Source organism: Corapipo altera, unplaced genomic scaffold (assembly GCF_003945725.1).
Source record: "Corapipo altera isolate COAL_440 unplaced genomic scaffold, ASM394572v1 61411, whole genome shotgun sequence".
Classification (NCBI taxonomy): Eukaryota; Metazoa; Chordata; class Aves; order Passeriformes; family Pipridae; genus Corapipo; species Corapipo altera.
In genome coordinates this window covers 24,915,457-24,937,680 of record NW_020884875.1, presented here as the reverse complement: position 1 = coordinate 24,937,680, position 22,224 = coordinate 24,915,457, and the positions used below count along the sequence as shown (strand labels likewise).

Below are 22,224 nucleotides of genomic sequence, written 5' to 3'. Positions count from 1 at the left end.
TCATGGGCTCAGACTCTCAAACTTTTTTCTTATTGCCAGAAACTAGTCAGTTCTCAGAAAATATTTTCAGAGTCGTAGCTTCTGATTTACCGAGATACAGTGTTTAATACATCTTTGTCATATTCAGTGCTTACTATCGGATTGATATTTCATTAATAAAATCATAGTGAGAGAAATTTGATAATAAAATTTGGTAACTGAGCCAGTAATAATTTGGCTCCTTTCCAGAGCTAACAAAGTAATTCATCTGTATTTTTACTGTAAGGTAGAAATCAAACTGTTTTATTTTTGTCATTGTTCAGGATAACGTCCTCTCACTATTTCATTAAGAAGTAGTTCATATCATCAGGAATAAGACTGATTATTTCTTTTCTAGGTTTATTTAAAAAAAGCGCCTTCACAAATTACTATGAGAAGAAGAACGTATTCAGAGCTTGGTGACACTTCATAATCATTTAATAAATTACAAGACCATTGCTCTCATCCCCTAGAATGAATGAGGGTATTCCTAGATTAATTTATCTTCTCAACAGCTAACTCTAGGTCATTCTTCTAATGTGAACTAGCCAAATGCCAAAGAACTTAATTTCCTGCAGCAGTCTTTATTTCAGATGTCTGTCATGGGGAGAGCATAAGGTGCCTGGTGCACTGACTTCATGAGATGTCCAGCTCCTGGACCCAAAAAGGCTATCACACACACATCGTTACACTTCTTTTTTACAGGATGTCTTTAATGACAGTTAATTAAAACTTCAGTACACTGGTGCTTTATGGTTGAAACTCAGCATTAACAAATAAGCATAAGAGTTTTGTGTTGTAGTTACTGAACCTTTACAATTAATTTTATAGCAATTTCGGGTTATTTGCTGGCCAGCTGTAGTGTATTTTATGTACTGCAGGCCTATTAACTTAATCAGAAGTTTCAGTGTGAATGCAGGACTTCGGGTGCAGAGATCCTGCTAAATGCTGGTGCTGCCTTCTGATAACAGGATCTGGAGAATTTTTTAATTTGACGGTGGGTGGGGTTTTCCTCTTTTAATTTAGTCTCAAAACAGTGCCAGTTATTCTCCTGTTATTTTATAACTGGTAATGATCTAGTCTGTAGCAGTTAATTGTTCTTTGGAAGGTTCATGTTTGTTTATCTAGGTGTATGTGTAGACACTGTAGCATGAATATCAAGAAACATATGTTACATATTCTAGTAAGACCATGCAATTTTATATTTCTCACGTGTTGTATAATGCTATGTCTCTAAATTTCCTAGAATTATGTGATTGAAAACTTTGGTGAATTTACATGTGAAAACCAAGAAAAGTTGCATAAAAAAACCCATAATAGTTATGCTACCCTGCTGTTGAAGCTATGTAAGTGGGGATGGAGTACATTTTTTATGGTTTGTCCCCTCTTTTCTGCCGATAATGTTCTTTTTTTTCTGTTGTACTTCTTTCTACTCCACAGCCCATTTCCGTTCCCAAATTTTCCTTTCTCTTTTCCTCAGTGGGATGATGGTGTCACTGTCTAGCATTCCTGTTGTTTCTCCCTGTCTATAGCTATCTTAATGACTTGGACCGCATAGCAGATTCCACCTATCTGCCAACTCAACAGGATGTGCTCAGAGTTCGAGTCCCAACAACAGGGATCATTGAATATCCATTCGACTTACAAAGCGTCATTTTCAGGTAGAAAAAAAAAGTTTTAACATGTACTTGCTTTGTTTCTTTTGTTTCCTTTTATGTTAATAATGGCAAGTATAGGATATTGGTTAAAAGTGCATAAAAAGCAATAATTCTGTATTTTTAAAATTTTAATTACATTAATTTATTTTCATGTAATTGCCCACATTTAATAAGGAACTGACATTAAACATCTCAGAAGGATCAAAGACAATTAGGTCTATCTGTAATTCATCTTTTCAATAATATACATCAAAGTATGAGTAGTAATCTGAAAATAAAATCATGTGTCTTTGTCATTCATGTAAATTATGGAATAAAAAGTTAGCACATGTGTAGTTGACTTTTAGAGAGAAATTGCTCTCCTTTAGAGAGAAATCACCCTACCTTAGTGCAAGTACAGTTGTTTAAAAAATAATTGCAAATTAGACACCTGTACTTACACTGAGACATAGATGCAGCAAACATGAGTTTTAATTTTGCCTATCGAAAATTTTAGTAGGTACATATTGTATTCTATTTGCTTAAAAGGGGGCAGCTTTAACAAATTGAGAATTTTGATTCTGGTAATTTGGGCGGAAAAAGGCAGTCCACCAAGTCTGTTCTGTTCACATCCATTTCTGCTGAATACACAGGGCATAATTTGCCAAGTTGTAGCTCATGAGACCTTTATATCTCATAATTCTCAGGGATTTGAGTCCAACAATAATTTAAATTCAGAAAACAAATCAGACTTAAAGCAAATACGATGAACTGTCTACTTACAAGAGATTCTATTAAATATCAAGGGGAAAAATCATTAAGAAAACCAAACCAAACTGTGGTCTTAACTAATTCTTGAATTTTGTCATTATGTGTGTGATTGTGTGTTTATCTGTTAAGGTATTCATGGAGTTGATGTGGATGTTAATTTTACAGAATGGTGGATGTAGGAGGTCAGCGATCAGAAAGAAGAAAATGGATACATTGCTTTGAAAACGTCACATCTATCATGTTCCTAGTAGCTCTTAGTGAATATGATCAAGTGCTTGTGGAGTCAGATAATGAGGTAAGCAATCATCAGCAAAAGCCACCAGTTTTAAAGAACAAATATGTTCACTTGTCCAATCTCAGGTGTTTTCTAAATGCATCTACGAGCAGTCATGCACAACTTGTACTCGCTGGTGTGAGAAACACTATACGGATCAAAGGGAAGGAAGGGATCAATCTTCAAATATGGCAAAGCTGATCCACTCCGTGGAGGATTCAAAGAATTCTGTCTATTTTGTGTTGAAGGGGAGTGCAGCTGAATGTTTATGCAGTTAGTGTTATGAGCAGAAGCACAATAATAAGTGGTGTAAATGAAGATGAAATTGAGAGATTCCTTGCTGGAACAGACCCTAAGGTAATAAATGTCATTCCTTTGACTTAAAGCATAGGAAATGTATTGTATTTTTATTTCGGAAGATAAGAGAATTAAGCAACTGGGTGAGCTGAGGGTGCAAAGCACACTAGTATCCATTATTTTGCAGGCAGTTTTACAGAGTAAGGAGGTTTTTCAATGTTCAGATTATTTTGTCTTTCCTGAGGGCTATTTTAAGTTACTCTTCAAACATTTATGAATTTTACTCACAGGCACTGTCCTATGCAAGTCTTCTAGCACGTACTTACAAAAGTTAGGTGGAAGAAAGAAAACATTTGAAAATATCTTCCTCATGGCTGCATACATGTTGATTACAGTGTCTAAGAGAATGGTTGACATAACAAAGTAAAACAGGTGTCCCTTGACATTCATGTTTGTATGTTGAACTTTCTTCAGGATTCATTTATTTAAAAAGCCTGGTAGCTCTGAAAGCTTTTACGTTCGTAGTCTTTTTTCTGAAAGAAAAAATTAATTATATAATTAACTGTAATATTCAAAGCTGAATTTAGAGAAATGATGATGTGATCTGCACTGACTTCATCTCTTGTAATTTTGGCAGCTGTATACATGGAGATAAAGAGAACTCAGTCAGACTTGGCTCATCTCAAGCCAAACTAGAAATGTCTGGTTCTGCCTTTTTCTGTTTGCATTAGTCTTCTGTAGCCACTAAGTCAACACACTAGTATTAAGCATTTTAATTATGCAAGGCAAAGCAAAATATATTAGAAACCACATAAAGAAAAATTACTTATAATAATTTTCAAGTGCTATTGTAACTATCCAAAAATAAGCTTTCAAACTTTTGGATTGTAGCAGTTTATATCTGTGTTTTCATATAGTCTTTCTCATAGGAAGAATTTCTCAAAGGAACTGTCTCATAGGGAGAGATTTACCAGACTCTGGTTCCTTGTGTCATGGTTTGACCCTGGCCAGATGCCAGGGGCCTATTAAAACCACTCCACTACCCTCCCTCCTCCCCTGTGCAGCTGGACAGAGGAGAGAGGAAGAGAGGAAAAAAACAGCAAAGGAATTTCATGAGTAGAGATGAGGATTGAAAGTAGGCAGTGTTAACAGGCAAAACAAACTCAGAGTGAGGATAAAACTTAAATTTATTACTGACAGAATAAGAGCTAAAGAGTGAGAAATAAAACAGTTCTTAAAACACCTTCCCCTTCTCTCCACCATCCTTCTTTTCAGGTCTTCCCTCCTTCCCCCAGTGGTGCAGGGGGAAGAGGAAAGGGGGATTTGTTATTGTTTGAGTCCATCCTTCAGGCAGCAGCTTTTTACCGTTGGCTCTTTGCAGTCTGAAGGTCCTCCATGGTTTACAGGGGGACACTTATGTTGCTATGGTCTTCACAATGGGCTACAGGGGGGGGTCTCTGCAACTCTGACTCCTTCCTCTGCTTCTGTGGGGTCCCTCCCACAGGAGACAGTCCTCGATGAACCTCTCTAGCGTGAGTCCATCCACCGCTTGGGCAACAGTTCTTTCCAATCTGTCGCCCCATGGATGACTTCCCCAAGGGGGTGCAGTCCTTCATGGGTTGAGCTGTACTGATGTGGGTCTCCCACGGGGGCCACAAGTCCTACCCAGAGAAAACTGCTCCGGCATGGGCTTCCCTCTCCATGGGCCACAGGTCTCCAGCAGGACTTCGATCCATTTGGGCCTCCCACAGGGGGTCACAGCCTCCTTCATGTATCTTCCTGCTCCAGCATGGACTCCTCCATAGGCTGCAGGAGGGTTTCTGCACTCCAGTGGTTCTTTATGGGCTGCAGGGGCTTCAGCTTTAAGTCTTTGCCCTGCTTCTGGGGGAGAGGGAGGCCCCCCACTCCATCCCCCCCCGCCTCCAACTGCACTGAGCTTGGTGACTGCTTGTTCTCCCAGACTGGAATTTCTTCTGCACCACAACCTTATCTTCCTCTGTTCTTAAATATGTTATCACAGAAGCGCATCTCATTGGTTCAGCCTTGGCCAGCAGCAGGAAATTCCTCCTGGAACTGGCTACCCTTGGCTTTTCCTAGGACAGTGAAACCTTCTAGTAGCTTCTAACAGAAGCCACCCTATAGCCCCCTCATTACTAAAACCCAGACACAGGTTAAAGCCATGACACCATATTAGCTGTATTCTGTTCTAATTAGGTGGCTTGCTCGGCACTTTCTCTAGTTTGTCAGATAACTTCAGTGTGTAGATCATGACTTAGAGCATCACTGCTGTAGAAGACAGAGCATTATCTTCCTAGGCTGAATCATTTGGCGTATACCAGCTTGCTCTGTGTTCTCATAAGCTTAAAAGGGTTCAAGTGTTGTGATCTGAATAGAACATCTGACTGAAGATGGTGCTTTGGGCTCTTCAACGACTGAAGTGATGCCTAAAATTGTGGTAGCTTATCTGTAACTACTTTTCAACTATCATGAAAAAGATCACTTTACTCGTAAAGCTGGTTTGATTTTTCAGATTTTTCACTTTCAAAATACTTTATGGTGGTCAAAACCTTCTTGCAGATGGTTCTTTCACCTCGCTGCTAAACTATTTGAGTTTCTTATTAGCAATAGTGGAAAACTTCAGAACCAGTTTTTGTTTTCAAGTCATACATACATAGTCTAGTAGACTTTCCATCACCCTTAGGTCTGTGTTACTCTAGCTCTGGGAATGATCCAGACAGTGTCAGAGCTAAACACCAATCTGGACAGCTTAAGTTTTGGCTTTCAGCAAACTGTAACCTATCTGTCTAGATTTTGTTGATATGCCCGGACACTGCTTTCTTCCTTTCCTTTTCTCTTCCCTTTATCTCTAGCCATTGCAGTGCCAGAATAAATGGAAAAATGGGTTTATTTACTCTGCATAAAGCAAAACATAGTTTTTCTGAATGTGAGTGTGGCAGAAATATGGGAAAAGATTTTAAAGGTGTTAGTTGACACCTTGAATTAAGAAATTTATCCCAAAAAATTGTTTTTGTTCTTTACTACAGAGTGACAACCTCATAAGGGAAGATAGTGATTTAACTTGGAGACTTTGGTAACCAACCAAGAGATACTTTTTGCACCTAGCTTTAAATCGTGAAGCAGAATTGAAATTTTAGCACAAAAGTAAGGGAATGTCTGTAAATACCCTACTTTCTTCATATATGTGCCATCATTTTCATACTAGGATGGAATCTAATCCTTCTTTGATCTGTGTGCCTTGTACTGAAATTAAAATATCCGACTTGACAATTTACAGTGTTCTGCTATTTCCTTTGCATTGCTTTCATGACCTGATTAAGCTATGATTTTTGTAAGATGGCCTACTTTCTTTTTCTAATTTGTTCACTGCGTGTTGTTGCCTGAAGTCTCTTCCCTTGTAGTACATTTTTACAAAGAAAACAGTAGTTTTTAATAATTTGTGGTGTTTTTTTTAGTTAATACAGTTTTTCATTAGACTCATTTTCATGACTAAATACGAATCTGTAGCAATTACTATTTACCATTTGGTGCATCTATGATTATATGACCCTTTCTCACTATGAAATCGGTTTAGACCCCTGAAGATTTGTATTTCAAAATGTAGTGCCTGGTGGATGCTTAGTTGTGAATCTATTTCTTCCCTTGTTTACCTTATTCAAGAGAAATACATTTGGATTATAAATCAGATGAGCTTCTCTGAGTTGAGAGGATTTGTTAGTGTCTCTCCAGGGCTTTTACTCACTGGATATGTGTGAGGTGGAGCTGGGAACTGTTTCTGTCTTCGTGCCTTTGGAGGAGTTAGGAATGAAAAGTTCTGAGGAATATATTATAACTACTGTGTAAGGGGACATCATACATAAAAAGCAAAAGAAGTGTTCAGATTTGCCTGTTATTCAGAGACCTGTGTAGGATGACTTTTAAATGACACATTAATGAAACTGTACTCCCAAGACAAAGATCTACAACTAAAGAGTTGGGAGCTTCGGTCCTGAAGAATAGCACATATGGCTGTCCAACTGTATTTTAACTAATTTCTCTAAAAGGTGATACTCAGAAACAATGGCATCTCTCTTTAAGTATGTGTCTAGATTGTACATAACTTTATTTTGGTGCATAAGTACAAAATGTGAAGAATCGATAAGGATGGTATATTTAAACATATCCTGTGAAATTTCAGTTGATGTACAGTCATGAAGTGCTTCTTTCTGCTAACATACATGAAACTGTTCTGCATTCTGCCCTTAATAAAATAGAAGGTCTTTCTAGATTCATTGGTGAACATGAGGACAAAATTTGAGCCAGAGGACATAATATACTAATTACCTTAATAGTACTGTAAATTAAATAAATATTACATCAGTCTGATATGATGTGACAAAGGAGAACATGTTATAAATTAAATTATCAGTTGTTTCTTTTCGGTTTTTCAGAAAACTCCAGTGGAATTAGAGGTGAAATAAATTAGGGAGTCATCTGTCTGGTACATTGATTTATGATATATTGTATCCTGTGGGTCGTGCTTTAGCTCTGAATTATGACAGCAGATTTGGAGAAATTTATGGTTTTATTAAAAAGCACAGTTTAGAACTTTACCCATGTTGAAAATCGACTTATTTTCTTAAATAAAGGATTCATTCGAGATTAAGTATATTAATAGATATTACAGGACATGCTGCATTTACATGCATATCATGGGTAGGTCCTCTAAACATATAAAATCTCAGGGTCTCAGTGCAATAAATGCAGAATGAGTTCCAGCTTTGTAAGAGAACCAGTAACCACTTGTAATTATGGAAGAACTAGAGACATAATAGTATACCTGGAAAATAGAGTTTCAGAAAAAAGAAACTCTTTACGCAGCTTTTTAAGTACTTGAAAATAGCAAAATATTTATTGAAGCTGGAACATATTTTTCTTCCACGTTAACACACTAAAAGTCTTAAGGTATATAACAGTTCAGATAACTCTTTGGTGATTATGTAGGCATGGTTTTTTTCACTACTGTTCTCAGAGCAAAACCAGAAAAGACAGGATACAGTTTCCTTAGTTCAGCTAAATTAATGGATTAATAGGCCAAGTGAAAATTAGAAATTTTCCAAACTATCAGAAAGCAAATACTATCTTTCCTATTGTGAGAGGTTGCAAAGCAACAGAGGCATTGGACAGCATGAAGTATGCATTGCTAGAAGATAATTTGTAGAAGTAAATCAGTATGAGTATTTTGAACATCCATTACACAGAATATATTGGGGGAAAACGACAGTTTAGGTTGTTCTGGTCAGAGCCGATACATTTTGTTTAAAAAAAAATTGTAAAATGGGAAGTTCTAACAGGATTGGAGGGTAAATTATGAGCCTCCTTGGTAAGAGGAGATTGTTGTTGAGTTCTGCACTTTTTAAAAGACAGCTTATGTTTTAAAGCCTTTTTTTAAGCTTGTACTATGTCTTCATAAATTAAATTTGATTTAGGTACAGTCAAAATTGTTAGTTTTAATATAATAATGTGTAACGGAATTTCTCTTAAAACAATATTTCCTTCCATTGCCTTTAATCATCAGAACTGTGATCCAGTTCACATCAAAGTTTTATAGAAAGTAAAACCTCCTTGTAGTTCATGTACTTATAGGTTTGATCACAGGTTGTAGTTCTTGCTGAAAAGGTTAGTAGTGTATGAAGCAGGCAAGAATAGCTTAAGAATTCTGAGTTTTTAAAGTAATAGAAAAATTGATTCCTTGGCTTAAGAAATCCTAGTCACGTGATCTTAAAGGACTTTTTCAATCTAAACGATTCTGTCATTCTCTGCCTTCAAACTGTGTCTCATATTGCCATTACATCCCGTTTCTCCTCCTTTCACACATATTAAGCTGTTTTCTAGGATCTGGGTTTTTTTTGTGAGCTTGACAAATGCCATATGGCTCAATGGACATTAAAAATAATGATGCCATAAAGATAATTTCCCCATCCTCTTGGTTTTTCTTTGTGTTGATCTGTCGACTGGCTTTCATTTCCTTACAACATAGAACCAAATGGTTTGTCTGCTTTAAGGACCTGCATGACCTAACCTGGTATGATAACCAAATTGAATCTTCTTTATTCCATTCTTGGTGAGTCACTTTTGAAATATTCCAACAAAAACTTTTGCATGTGGCACCATTCTCTTCATCCTGAACAGAAGGAGTTCCCCAGAAACTTGTCTAAACCTGCTCCTTGCTGCAGTATGACGTACAGTGATGTAGCAGCCAGGTTTGTGCAAAGACTGCTGCTTGCATTGTTGAGAATTCTGCTGCTGTAACTTGATGCCCTCTCATTCTGTATTCAACATCCCATAGTTTTGCAGCTTTTTATCCTGAGTTTACAGACTTCTAAAGCAGTGTCTGTTACTTAGGAGCAATGTGCAGCTGTGATCCCCATCAAGTATTCTAGGTTTCTGAAATGTAGAATAACAGCTTCATTTACCAGTACCAAGTGTTTGCATGGCACTAAAAGTAGGAAAGCATAACATTTGTGATTTGAGATGTGAATAGAACCCATAGATCTGGAAAGGACTTGTGCAACATTTCCAATAGCCATTGCACGAATCTTTCGTTAATTCAAGGGGGTACTCAGACAAGTGGAACAGGAGAGATGAAGGGGAAAAGGGACATCTGACTGGTAGAGTCCCTTGGAGAAGCAGTGTGGAGTGTTGTAAGTTGTTCTTAAAAATGCTATGTTCAAAATATTACCAACAGAGGATCATCAAAGGAGTCTAGCATCCTAATAGTTTGTAAATACAGTGGCCTACAATAAAACTGTGTTTGACTTGGTGCGTTCATAAATATGAGGGCAGAAAGATGATGTGTCTACAAAGGAGTGAGTGAAGCAGAATTGTTGGTTTAGGGTGGTAGGATATCCATCCTGGAGAGAGATGTTCAAAGCTTGACTGGATACAGCCATGAGTAACCTAATCTCATGACAAAGATTTTCCTGCTGGGAGCAAGGAGTTACACCAGTTCCGCAGGTCCATTCTAACATAACTTCTTTGATTCTAGAAAAGCTATAGTTTGACATGTGAAAGGAGGTTTTGTGTCTTTGTTTCTTCAGGGACCATCTTTGTAGTCATGCCATAAGGTTTTGCCATAGCTTCTTTAATACCCTAAGGAACCCTACTTTATTTGACAGTTGATATGTGCATTAATGTAGTTACCATTGCGGTACTTAATTTACACTGAAGAACTTTATCAGAAGTATTTTATCAGAAGTAGCACTTGTATGAAGGCAAAACAGGATATTAAGAAAATTAGGGCTTCAGTATCTCAGCCACAGCTGCAAATTGAAACTGAAAGAACTTCGTAAGGTTGTTTTCTGCAATGTTTTTGTGCTTCAAGTAACTGAATAATGGCACTGTTATTTTGATTGATGGAAAATTTTGTTATTCTTAGATTGTCCCAAGTAGAAAGGATCAATGTTGCTTAGTTCATTAAAAAATATTCCAGTTAAAGTCTAATTCATTAAAATTACAGTAAAATAATTACATGAAACCCAGGATAGGTATCTTTACTAACTCATTTGTATGTATACAGGTACATAGATGAAGGCATACATGCTTACAGTTTGAATCTGGGCAAAAATACATCTGCAGAATGAGTAGTGTTCATGTGTGATATCTGCTAATGGATGACTAATTGGTACAATGTTCCTGTCACACTTTTTTTTGATGTGGGACAAAAATAAGAAATGGGATGATGCCACAGAGTTCAGAATACTTTTACTCTTTATAGAGGCAATTATCTAAACAACATACTTCATTTTTTCATCAAAACTATCTTGCTGTTCACCTCTGGGCATGCTCCCACTTGTCTTCCAGCACTTTGTGTTCCTTATTCACATAGTCATATATGGCTTAGCATGAAGTTTGAAAGAAAATAGTTCTGAGATCAGAGCACTTCTCTTTTTCTACATTATGAATAAATGTAGTACTTCAGTTGGCTGATTTTTCATTGACAACCAGCAATCCAGAACAATTGAGCATAGGGTAGAGGGGTAATATGAACTCCTAGTTAGAATGAAAATCCTCAAATGACCTTCATAATTATTAGTATTTTTTCCTACGGGAAATCAAATCTCCAGAATTGATTGCTTATTTGGTAACTAGAGAAAATAACAGCTGTGCCAGACCTTGTTGCTTTATGTATTGTATCTGTTCATACCTGTTCACACAAGTGCATATTTATTTTTTGACTTCTGGATAAAGAACTTTTGAATGTGGGAAAGATTTGCATAAGGAAGAGTCAGAGCCTCTCTCTTCTCTCTTTTGTTGAAGTGGGTGGTTCATAATGGAAACAGGGGGTTGAATAATCATCATCTGGTTTACAGAGGCTGCCAGAAATGCTGCTGGTAAATGTTGCTATTGGCAGCAATTGTTGGCAAGGATGACTGCCATTTTTTTTTTCTGAATAACCAGTGTCAGAACTATTGAGAAAAGAGCTTTATTCAGTGAAAATTTAATTTTAAAATATTTTCACTTATTTTTCTCAAATATATTTAGGCTTTAAGGAAAAGCTGATTATTCTGGCATTCATGTTATTTCATGAAAAATAATTTAAGAGCCATTTTTTTAATTTAAGAAACACTTAACAGCAATGTGTGGACACTTAACAGCAATGGGGGTTTTTTACCACATTACAGACCATTTTGGTATTGGACAGTATTTTTGTGTTTTGGTGGCTGTTGAGTATGTTCATTTGATATATTTTAGCTGACAGTTCCTTCATCTCTGCCTCTGCTGGGTACATAAAATTGCCATGTATTTGCCAGTGCAGTGTTGCAAATTCAAGTTGTTGGAGAGTTGAGAGTTCCTCTCCCAGGTAACTTAAGATACAGTTCGCATCTGCAGAGATGTCTTCCCAGTCCTCTACCAGAAGCTTTTTTTTTCAGGCTCGTTTGCAGAAAGATTCAAGACCAGTGAACAAAATAAAGGAATTATCCCTGAGCTTTGTGTTTGAAGTTGCCTCTCACTGCATTTGAGTTACTTACAAAAATATTTATACAACCATTGCAGTTTTTTAGTTTACAGCAGTAGAGCTGCAAGATTATACTTCATACTGGTGGCAAAAATGTGAAGCAGTTTCAGTTTTGATTTACTGTATTTACTTTTTTACATAGTTGAGGACTCCTCACTTACCTCCCATTTCCTGATTTCATCTGTTATTTCCTAACTTTTGCATAGCAACTGTATCAAATTTTTAGCCAATAAATACACTGTAGGTCTTTCTGTGCAGCTGGACATTGCTTCTACTAAAATAATTGCTTGGAGTCTTACTTGGATAATGGAGACATTCCTAGTTAATACAGACTTTCACACAAAAGCATTCACACAAGTTTTTGTCAATTAAAATAGTAGAGTCAATTACTGTGACACTAAACAACTTCTGAAATACTAACCTCGAAGCTCTCTTCTGTCAGTACCTCCTTTTTTCTACAGTTATCATCTCCGAATGTACTCTCACTCAAATAAGCATTTTTACCACCATGCACAAGTTATGTGTGCAGTACAAGTTTTTCACTGAAAAAATGCATCTTACTTACTTCCCCACTACCTTCTCTATCACAGCATTTCAACAAAACTTAGTCCCTCCGAATTTGCAAAATCCTGATTTTGTTTAATAGGCACTATCTAAATTGCTAACAATTTTTTAAGAAGCAGGTAATTGCTACTTTTTTTGTTTAGTGTGTAAGATACAGTACACCCACTAGATACCACTCTAGACAATCTTGAAGACAGTAGTGGGTGAAACTCCACTACTGCATCTCTGTTGTTTCAGATTAATATTGTACTCAGTCTTTTCTGTCAAAGCACTGTCTGTTAGCTGGGAAATGTTGCTTTCCCTTCACTGGGTACCAGCTGATACAGCTCTTAAATGCTATTTTGGTACTTTTCACGTATTTTTCAGGATTTGGCATTTTAGAATCAGGTGCTTATAAATTATGCCAATTCTGTTATTTTTCTAATTGCAGGTGTAATCGCATATTTTTCCAGAGCAGCAGATAGCAAGGAGAATTTCAATACATAAATCCAAACTAGAAATCCTTCATTTTAACATGAAAACTGAAAGTATAGGTATTTAAAAAAAAAAAAAAAAGGAAATATATTCCTTTTTAATCCATTAAAAATTAAGGAAGAGTAAGAGTTTCATTTGAATAAAAATGTGAGAAAACTTGATATATACATTTAGTTGTATTTGTTTTAATGTTTAATGATCATAGAAAAACATTTCAACGTAAAATTTTTTATATAACAAGAGGTACATGGTAGAAAGAAATTTCATTTTATTTTTGTTTCATAAAAGCTTGCTTCTAGTCATAAAATTGGACAGTCCTGTGATTCGTTAGTAAGTACAGTGTTTTTTCTTGATGTGTATTAAAAAATTGGAATAATCTTGTCTAAGATTATATCATCTGTTTATAGTTACCAAATTTCTCCTCACTTTTGGAGTTTGTCTGCTGTATTTCTTATTCTGTTGCATAAGGTGTTTTTGAACTAGACTGGCAACTATGTCAGGTTGTGTGAAATATGGGAGAATTTTTTGCTGGAATCTGTATATCAGAAAAATGGAGGAGTAGCTGGCAATATCGATCTTTTTATGCAGTTTGGGACTGACTGCAGACAAAAGCAGAACAGGGAAGTTACCCAGACCAGCGGATCTTGGGGGTTGGTAAACCAGTAATCCTCCTGCTAATTTTCCCTGTGCAAAGCCAGGGAGGCTGTGGTGAACTCTTGCTGCTGTTGGACAGGGGTTGCTGTTGAAGCTTGGCTTCACTGCTGAGAATGGCTGTCAGCTACTGAGAAAGCCTTGAGCCAGCTCCAGCTGCACATTTCTGTACAGTAATTATTCACAAGTTTCTATCTGCAGCCTTTTCTATTGAAATTGAAATAAGATTTTTCTGGAAGCAACTTGATGAGGTAGAGCTGGCTCATAAAATTAAATCAGGTACTTGGACAAACTGTTAAATAGTGCCTGCTCGCCCCTGTTGCTGTTCCTTTTTTGAAGAGCCACAGTCGTGCTTGATTCGGCAAAGCTTCCTTCACATTGCATCTGACAGAAGGTCAGGTCCTCAATGCTGAACTCTTTCTATACTCCCTTGTAATCCTATCCCAACTTCCAGTAAAATTACTGTAACATGAAACTGGTTTTTACATAAGAAAAGTGCATCCTGTAAATGACAAGTGTTTTTCAGAACAGTAGTTCAACCATATCATCATGTCAAACTTTCTGTAATTAAACTGATTAAAAATATTATGGCAGTAATGTTACATATATATTTAACGTAAGGAAAATAGTGTGCATGCAAAGGAGTGAGGTCCTAGTCACAGAAAATCAGTTTAAGAGAAACCTTAGAGGATAATAAGCAGTATTGTTGGAGGAATTAATTTTGAACAGAAATTGTTTTGTCAGCAGTGGCATCCATAAAAGCTGAATGGCTCAAACAAATTGGATAAACAGAGAGATAAAGACTGCAGAAGGTTAAGCGAGATTGATTAGTCAAAAAATAAATTGCTTCTTATTTTTTGCTTAATCTATGAGTCATAGCAAAATGAAATAACGAAACCGTCTTAGAATGTTTGATCTGTTTTGGTGAACTGAGAACCTGTATTGCTTCGTCTGCTCAGGCAGATAAAATCTACTTGAAAATTTCTAGACCATCTTTCAATTCCTGCAAAACATCTACAGAGTACACATCTGAATGACAAAATATCAAGATATCAGTTCACCATCTTTAACACAATTTTGAAATAATTTGCAGAGGGTTTATATATGCAATTTCGTGGTCACATAATCTGTTGGGAAAAGCATGAAAGGTCCAGAGCCCATGTCCTGTGAAGACAGGGTGAGAGACCTAAACTTGTTTAGTCTAGTGAGCAAGACACTAATACTTGCCAACAAGTATTTTGGAATTGCAGGAGTGCCATGGAGCTGAACTTTTTGAGGTGGACAGTATAACTAGATTGTGTCTTGGGAAGTTCAGGCTGTATGTTAGGAAACATTTTTCCCTTGCGTGATAGTTTAGCAGGGGGGCAGGGAAATTAGAGAATTACTGAAATCCGTCTGTACAGGCTTTCAAGACTTCCCAAGGCAAAGCCATGACTGACATGCTCCCATGTGTCATTAGACCTACTGAAGTGAAAGACTAACCTAGGTGAACTTTAGAGATACCTTCCTGCCAAGCAAGCCTTCCAAGGTATGTGATAGTCACTGTCAGATGGTTATATTTAAACAAATTATAGGAGGGGCTGTTACTTATTCAATGTTGTATGGTGCTTAATTGTATGAGCAGTGCAGGAGCATCCCTTCTAATGTGTAAGTACATAATTATGCCCTCTATGTTCTCTTAGGTTTTAAATAGTAACTGTCATCATCTAATTGTAGTGGGTTTACCTCTAATGGACCTAGCCTTTATTTGGAAACCATCCAGGTAGCCAGACCCTGAATGTGTATTGGATAGTAGTATTGTTACATGCAGAGTCTGATTTTGGAGCTTAACTGTAAGTTACTGTTTCTGATTTTATAATGAGTGATTTCTGGGGACATAAAGGCAACATTCTTCTCCAGATAATGGTGTCCAAATATCTTAGTGCACAGAATTTAGAAGCTTGGCTCTTGGGAAGAACTGCTTAAAAGTGAGTGTTGATACTAATCTGATTCCTTTTAAATTTCTAATACTACATTCTTATTACATACATCTTTTGTGAAGGCATATTTCTTTGTGGAGCATTGCAATGTGGCATACATTCAGAGAAAATAACCAGTGTTAGCCTAATTCTTTTTTCCATACTTCTGTTGTAAAGGCAGAACATAGTGTGGGCTCTTCCTTGAGAAGGATCATTCATAGAAGGAAATTCATAGACCTGTCAATTATGGATCTTAATGAGAATTACCTATTTCTTAAATGATTTGTCATCCTTTTTCAGCTCCTTAGCAAATGTGTCTTCAGCCTTCCTAATGTCATAATCCCTGCAGTTCATGTCATGGAGGTGCAGTAAGGGCCATTTTGTAGTGATGTAGACTTTGAAATAATCCCTATACTGAGATATTTACTGTTTGTTTGAACTACCATTTGGTGTGCAAGACACTTCACTGTCTTGTTACAGAAAAATGGTCAAAAATTAAATTCTCTAACATACAATTTCAGTAGTAGAAAGCAGTATTCTTTATTTGGTGCTGGATGCACGGGGAATACTTCCAAGCATTTTGTGCATACCGAGCATAGAAAAGCTCCTGTTTATATACCATTTTTTACATACATATTCATTGGTTTTCCCAGAAGAAAAATACTGATGATAATAATTTCCTCAAAATCATTAACATATGTTCCCTCCTCTTTGCACATGTCTCGGGAGTCCCTCTGGTGGTCATAGTCTGAGAAGTTACAGCTGACCGCACAGTGAACTGGTCGTACTTCCCAAATATGGAGCTTAGTTAGTGTACCTAGGCTGGTTACTCTCCCATTTCTCTTCTTGGTTAATGTTTAACATGATCCTAAAAAATAAGTATTGTACCGTTCCATAGGGTAGTGATTTTTAAGAATAAGCATTGTATTTTCCCCACCAGCTAAGCAAATAGTTCTTCATCTGGCAACAGTTTTATTTTTCCAGTATCCTAATCTGTTAGAGCTGTATAGGGCATGATTCTTATACCCTAAGAAATAATTCTACTTCAGTGGCCTCTGGCAATGTAATGTACATTTTTTTATTATTTCTACAGTTCTCTGACTTCCTGTTAATTTTGTTTAGGAGTAGATAATTTAATACAAAATTAGCAAGGGTAACAGTGTACTGCTGCTGAGTCTCTAAAGCCTATTCTCCCAGAATCAGGAGTAGATTCAGATTTAGCCTGGCTCTTCCTGGAAATATAGTTAACTGGATGACAGTTGGAACAATCGGCTTCTGGAAGCAGGTAGCTTCTGTATGAAGTGAAACTTCTACTACACTAAAGAATACAGTGGAGTGAATGAGGGTAGGATAATCTAGTAATGTTTTATTTACTTTAGTTACTGACATCCTCAACTATATATCTTTTCTGAAATAACTGAGCATTTCCTTCAGTTGTATTAGACAGCACATGTCAATTACTCCTGTAAATTTCTCAAGGCTGTGATTATTTTCTTGGATGTTACATTATTTTTTTCTGCTGCAGCTCTTTTACACTTCCTTCTAAGTAGTATCTTTTTTTTTTAACACAGATAGGTTGTGAATTAATTGAACTATTTTTGAAATCATGAAAACCTGCTTTTTCTCTGATCTCTTGTTTGAGTGAAACCTTTACTACATGTCTTGTCAAGGAGACGTTTAAGTCAAATGCCTCAAACTAAGCATGAAAGGACTTGAGAGACATTTATAAATTGATAATAGGAAAAAAGTGGCTGTGAAATTCAATTCATATTATACAGAATTAATAATGAATATATAAGACATGCTCATCTGAAGACAAAGTATTTTTGTCTTGGTTGTGTATGTTTCTTGGTATTTTTGTTATACGTAACAATTACAGAGTTCGTTTTTCAGCTGATTGGGTGCCAGAAATTGTTTTATGCATGATGTCAGTGCAGCTTTAGTCTGCATACATTTTCCGCTTCATCTCATTTGGCATCCCTTTCAAATCAAAAATGAAAATGTGCTCTGGGGCTAATAACAGTGTTTGCAAAACACAGTTTCCTTGAGCTTTGGTGGAGGAAGGGTTGTAAGTTTATCCAAATAGATGTATTTATTTTGTCTTTGCAATTCTGTGTTGTGTGTATGGGAAAAAACCAGCATTGTAGATGAAAATATTGCAGTCCATTTGAAAGGTGAAAAGTAGGAACATTTTGTCTAGGTAAGTAATTAGTTTGTCTTTTCCTTGCACTTTTCTTATTGACAAGTTACAAATAGCTTATAAATTTACTGTGAAAGAACACTTCTAATTGAGTCACTATGCTGTTTTACCTTGTGAGTGTCACATTAGAAGATACCAAGAATTGAGAAGTTTAGGTAAATATTTATAATCTAATCAGTAATTTGTAAGTTTACATTGCCTTCTTTTTTTCACCAAGTTATAAAAGTCAAAACTAGGTAGTTCCCATTGCCTTTCTGTAACGTCTTGTTTAGAGAAGAGGTCTGCATAGAACTTTGAGAAGAAAATATGGTCTGATTAACCGTTAGTCTAAGGACTTAGGTTTTATGTTCAGCTGTGTTGACATTTGAGTTTTTCTCCTTGCAGAATGAAATCCTGGCACCATTGAAATCAATATGAGTCATGAGATCCGAGTGCATGAAAGCAAATGTTTTATTCCTCACATTGGTTTCTTAATATATAAATTCAGCTATTTATTTTCACTCACCACAACAACGTGCAATAAAGTTTAATAAATTACACAAAGATTCTGGGGTAATATATGAGACCAAATCACCAACTTTTGCTACAAAATGGAATTGGTTTGCAGTTTGTTTTTTGTTTTGTTTTGTTGTTTTAAGTTTGTTTGTCTTTTTAAGTTCCTGTTCATGTTTATGTTTGCCTCACTAAAATGCAAATTAATGGCAGTAAAGATACAGTTACGGTAAAACTGTCAGAGTTGTCTGACAGATTGTTGTATGGCTCAGCAACAGCAGAATCTGCAGGACTCACCTTGCCATTATCTGAAGCCCCATTCAGTGGTGAAACAGGCTTTTTCAGGGTGCTGCAGCTTTAAATAATAATAATGAAAAAAGTAAGTTAGTTCCTGTGTTTTGAACCATATTTGTTATGACTCTGTATTAACCATGTCATGTCAGCTTAACTTCTTCAGAACTAATCAAATTGTAACATATTTTACAATGACAGAAGAATATTACAGATAGAGTCAGCTTTACTGACATTACAACTACAGTGAAAAGTGGTTTCAGGAGCAGTTAAAGAATTAAAGGCTAATCCAGTGATGTTAGAAACAAATTTTAGCAAATTAGAATTTTTTTTAATTTATGTCATAAGCTTTTGGTGTTGACAGAATGTTCTCAGGTTCCAAATTTGCTTGCAGTTATTTTAAGGCTGATCTCTAAGAACTACTCAACTCTACACTCAAAATATTCAAAGGCATGTAAAATAAATAATGTATTAAACCTTGAATTGGTTATTATGTCTTGTGGTGCTGTACTTGTCCATACCATTAATCACTTTTCACTAACCACCAGTGCATACTCAGACTTTAAAAATGTACCTGTTACAACTTTCATGTTCATGATTAGTGTTTTAAAGAATACTTATGCTTCAGGAGTTGAATTTGCAGAAGGAAAATGCTTGCATATTTAATGAAATGGATTCTTTTACCAAATAAAGTGAAAATGCATGAAATCATTAAAAAAATTATTCCACGACCACCAAAATTCTGCTCTTCTTTTTATTCCAGAATCGAATGGAAGAAAGCAAAGCACTCTTTAGGACAATTATCACATATCCATGGTTCCAGAATTCTTCAGTTATTCTGTTCTTAAATAAAAAAGATCTATTAGAGGAGAAAATTATGTACTCCCATCTAGTTGATTATTTTCCAGAGTATGATGGTAAGTATAACGACATCAGAGTTCATGCTCTGTTTACGCTGCAGCAATGGCAAACTGTAGTAGCTATGTCCAAATGCTAGATAGATAGATCCTTTGATATATTTTACTCCTTCAAGAAAAAAAAAAAGTAAAATGTGATGGAACTGTTGTTGATTTTTAGTCTGCTAGATTTTCAGTTTATTCTGTAATTAGTTGTGGGTAGCATGGCAGAACCTTTAGTGGGAAATTATAGTGAAACGCATTCTGTCCTTTTTTGTAAAATGAGGGAGGGTTTAAATTGAAGTGTAAACATTAAAAATAAATAAAATGCATTCCTCAGTTGTACACATAGTCATTCATACTTTTGGTTTTTTGAGGTTTGGTTTTTTGTAAGATTGAATACCTAAGGGGAAGTGTCATAAACTCTCTGTAACACTCATAGAAACAAGTGCCACCTCTTATTACCCTTTCATTGTACCTTTTAGTTTATTTTAATTTTACATTAATTATGTGAAGCTTAATGTGCTTGTCCATAAAAAGAATTGTGTGTTGTATAAGTGGTTTTAATAAAACTGTGCTTTCAGAAAGTTTTTCTGAGAGGAAAACTAAGCATTTTGAGGTAACTTGAGTGAAAGAGGCCTTGGAAACAGAGAAAAATCGAACTCATGTAATAAAAGAGGTCTAGAGAACTGAGTGTTCCTATTTTTCAAAAAAGAAAATTGATTTCATCCCACCAGGAAGTGAGTAGCTGATTGGGAAGCTGAGAAAAAGATTAAAACTCTCATGTACAAATATGGAAAGTAATAACAGGAAAAATGTACATTTTGTGTTCTGTTAAAGGGGAAGGGAACAATCAACAGCCTTCAGGATCAGAGCATATTATTTGTGAGTCAGTGAAAATTTAGTTTCGTGGAACTATACAGAAGAAAAATAGCAGTTGAATAGAAATATGCTTGTTCTTTGGAAATTAATTTGTGTTACAAGTTCCCTAGATGGCATCCGGAAGGTGAGAAGACCCTACAATCTGCTCAGCAGTTATCACCACTCAGGTGTTAACAAATGCTTGTCCTGAAAAAAAACTGAGGCGGAATGCAGTGGCTCAGCTCATAGAAAATCTGTTTCCCCTGTCCTTTGCCATTAATGAAGGGAAAAAAAGATTATGGACTGGTACAGGGTTGTTGGAGTCAATACCTGGAAGTCTTCAAGAGTCATTGACTCTTCTGCAGATCTTTCAGGACTTAACTCCAGAGGCAAGGTTATGGTTTGATTTGATTACTTCCAGTGACAGAGTGAGGTCTGTGGCTTGCAGAGGTCACCATGTAGTCTTGTCTTCTATCCAGCACACTGAGGATGTGGGAAGTGGGAAGATCTGAGGAAGGTATCAGAATTAGGTATTTTTCAGCTGGATCACTTTTCTCATCTGTTTTTCTGCGCAAAGGAGAAGGTAGCTTAGGGTTGAGAACTGCTGGCCAGGATGCCAAAATGGATGAATTAAATCGAGCTAATCAGTTAGCTCGATTAGCTAATCAAGCACAGTGCATTGTAAGAGCATTGGAAGGAGGACTGATGCATGCTCGTGGGTGTGTGGATTGCATGAAGACATCCTTGTATGGCTATTACTAGAAAACGGACTCAAAGACTGGAATGAAGAGCTGAGAGAGGGAGAGAGGATGGGCTATAGCTGGGAGGAAAAGAAGAGAAAAATCCTGGTGTAGTACTTCTTACGTAGATCTTGAATGTATCATATAGAGAACAGCCTTCAAGAGCTGCTGATTAGAGCAGTGGACAAGAAACCTACTAATTCATTGATAATTCTTTTCCAAGTGTCCATATTATTTAGATCAGAACCACTTTGCAGTCTGAATTTAACACTAACTCATTCTACTTTTTTTTCTAAAGTCCTGAGGTCATAAACATACTTTCTAAGTTTAAATAATATATATATAATAATATATATATTATATATATATTATTATTATATATATATAATCATAGAGGTATGATTAAGTAAGCAAATTTGGATATAGGCTTTGAATAACCCAATGGATTTTGAGGCAGCACTGTGTCTAGCTACCATGAAACTGTTTAACAAAATTCTAGGAAACTGTTTAAAAAATTAGGTGGTTTATTTTGAAGAAATCATTGTCTTTGAAAGTCGAAAAGTTTTCTTCAAAAATACTGCAGATTTATTTGTGCTATTGTGAGACTTAATATTACTGCTCTTTATAGTGTGGGCAGCCAAGCAAAAGGCTAGAGAGTGTTGTGTTTTTGAAGCTGTAGAAATGATGATGTCATCTGTGTTTGTATGTGTATATATGTACATATGTTCATGGCACATACACCGCTATATTGCAGAATCTTATACCCCCTTCACATGGATTTGCAGCACACAAGAAAGTACATGGTTTCTCATCCATACATTCTTTTCCTAAATTTTATAGAATTATCCACATTGGAAATATTAGCAATTATAAGCTTGAAGTATTAAAAATAAGTTCTGTTATCCAGTTGTTGAAAAATATGTGGACATGTGCTGATCCACAAAGTACAGATTTTGTAATTACTGAAGGACAGAGCCACCCATAACAGCTGGCTGCTGGTATTTATATTGCCATGTAACAACAGGACTAGTGAAGAGAATAGGAGGAGGCAAGAGTATAGAAAATGTGAGTTCTGTAGAAACTC

The 22,224-nt window shown here is 36.1% G+C and overlaps 1 protein-coding gene across 2 annotated transcripts in view; it reads left to right on the top strand.

Moving 5' to 3' along the window:
- Positions 1-22,224, top strand: part of LOC113943109 (guanine nucleotide-binding protein G(q) subunit alpha-like) — a 129,808-nt gene that overhangs the window by 100,945 nt on the left and 6,639 nt on the right. For both annotated transcript variants that reach the window (XM_027634451.1, XM_027634450.1), the window contains exons 4-6: positions 1,551-1,679; positions 2,592-2,721; positions 19,407-19,560. In XM_027634451.1, the coding sequence (XP_027490252.1) occupies positions 1,551-1,679; positions 2,592-2,721; positions 19,407-19,560 (413 nt within the window). The remainder of the gene's footprint in view (positions 1-1,550; positions 1,680-2,591; positions 2,722-19,406; positions 19,561-22,224) is intronic.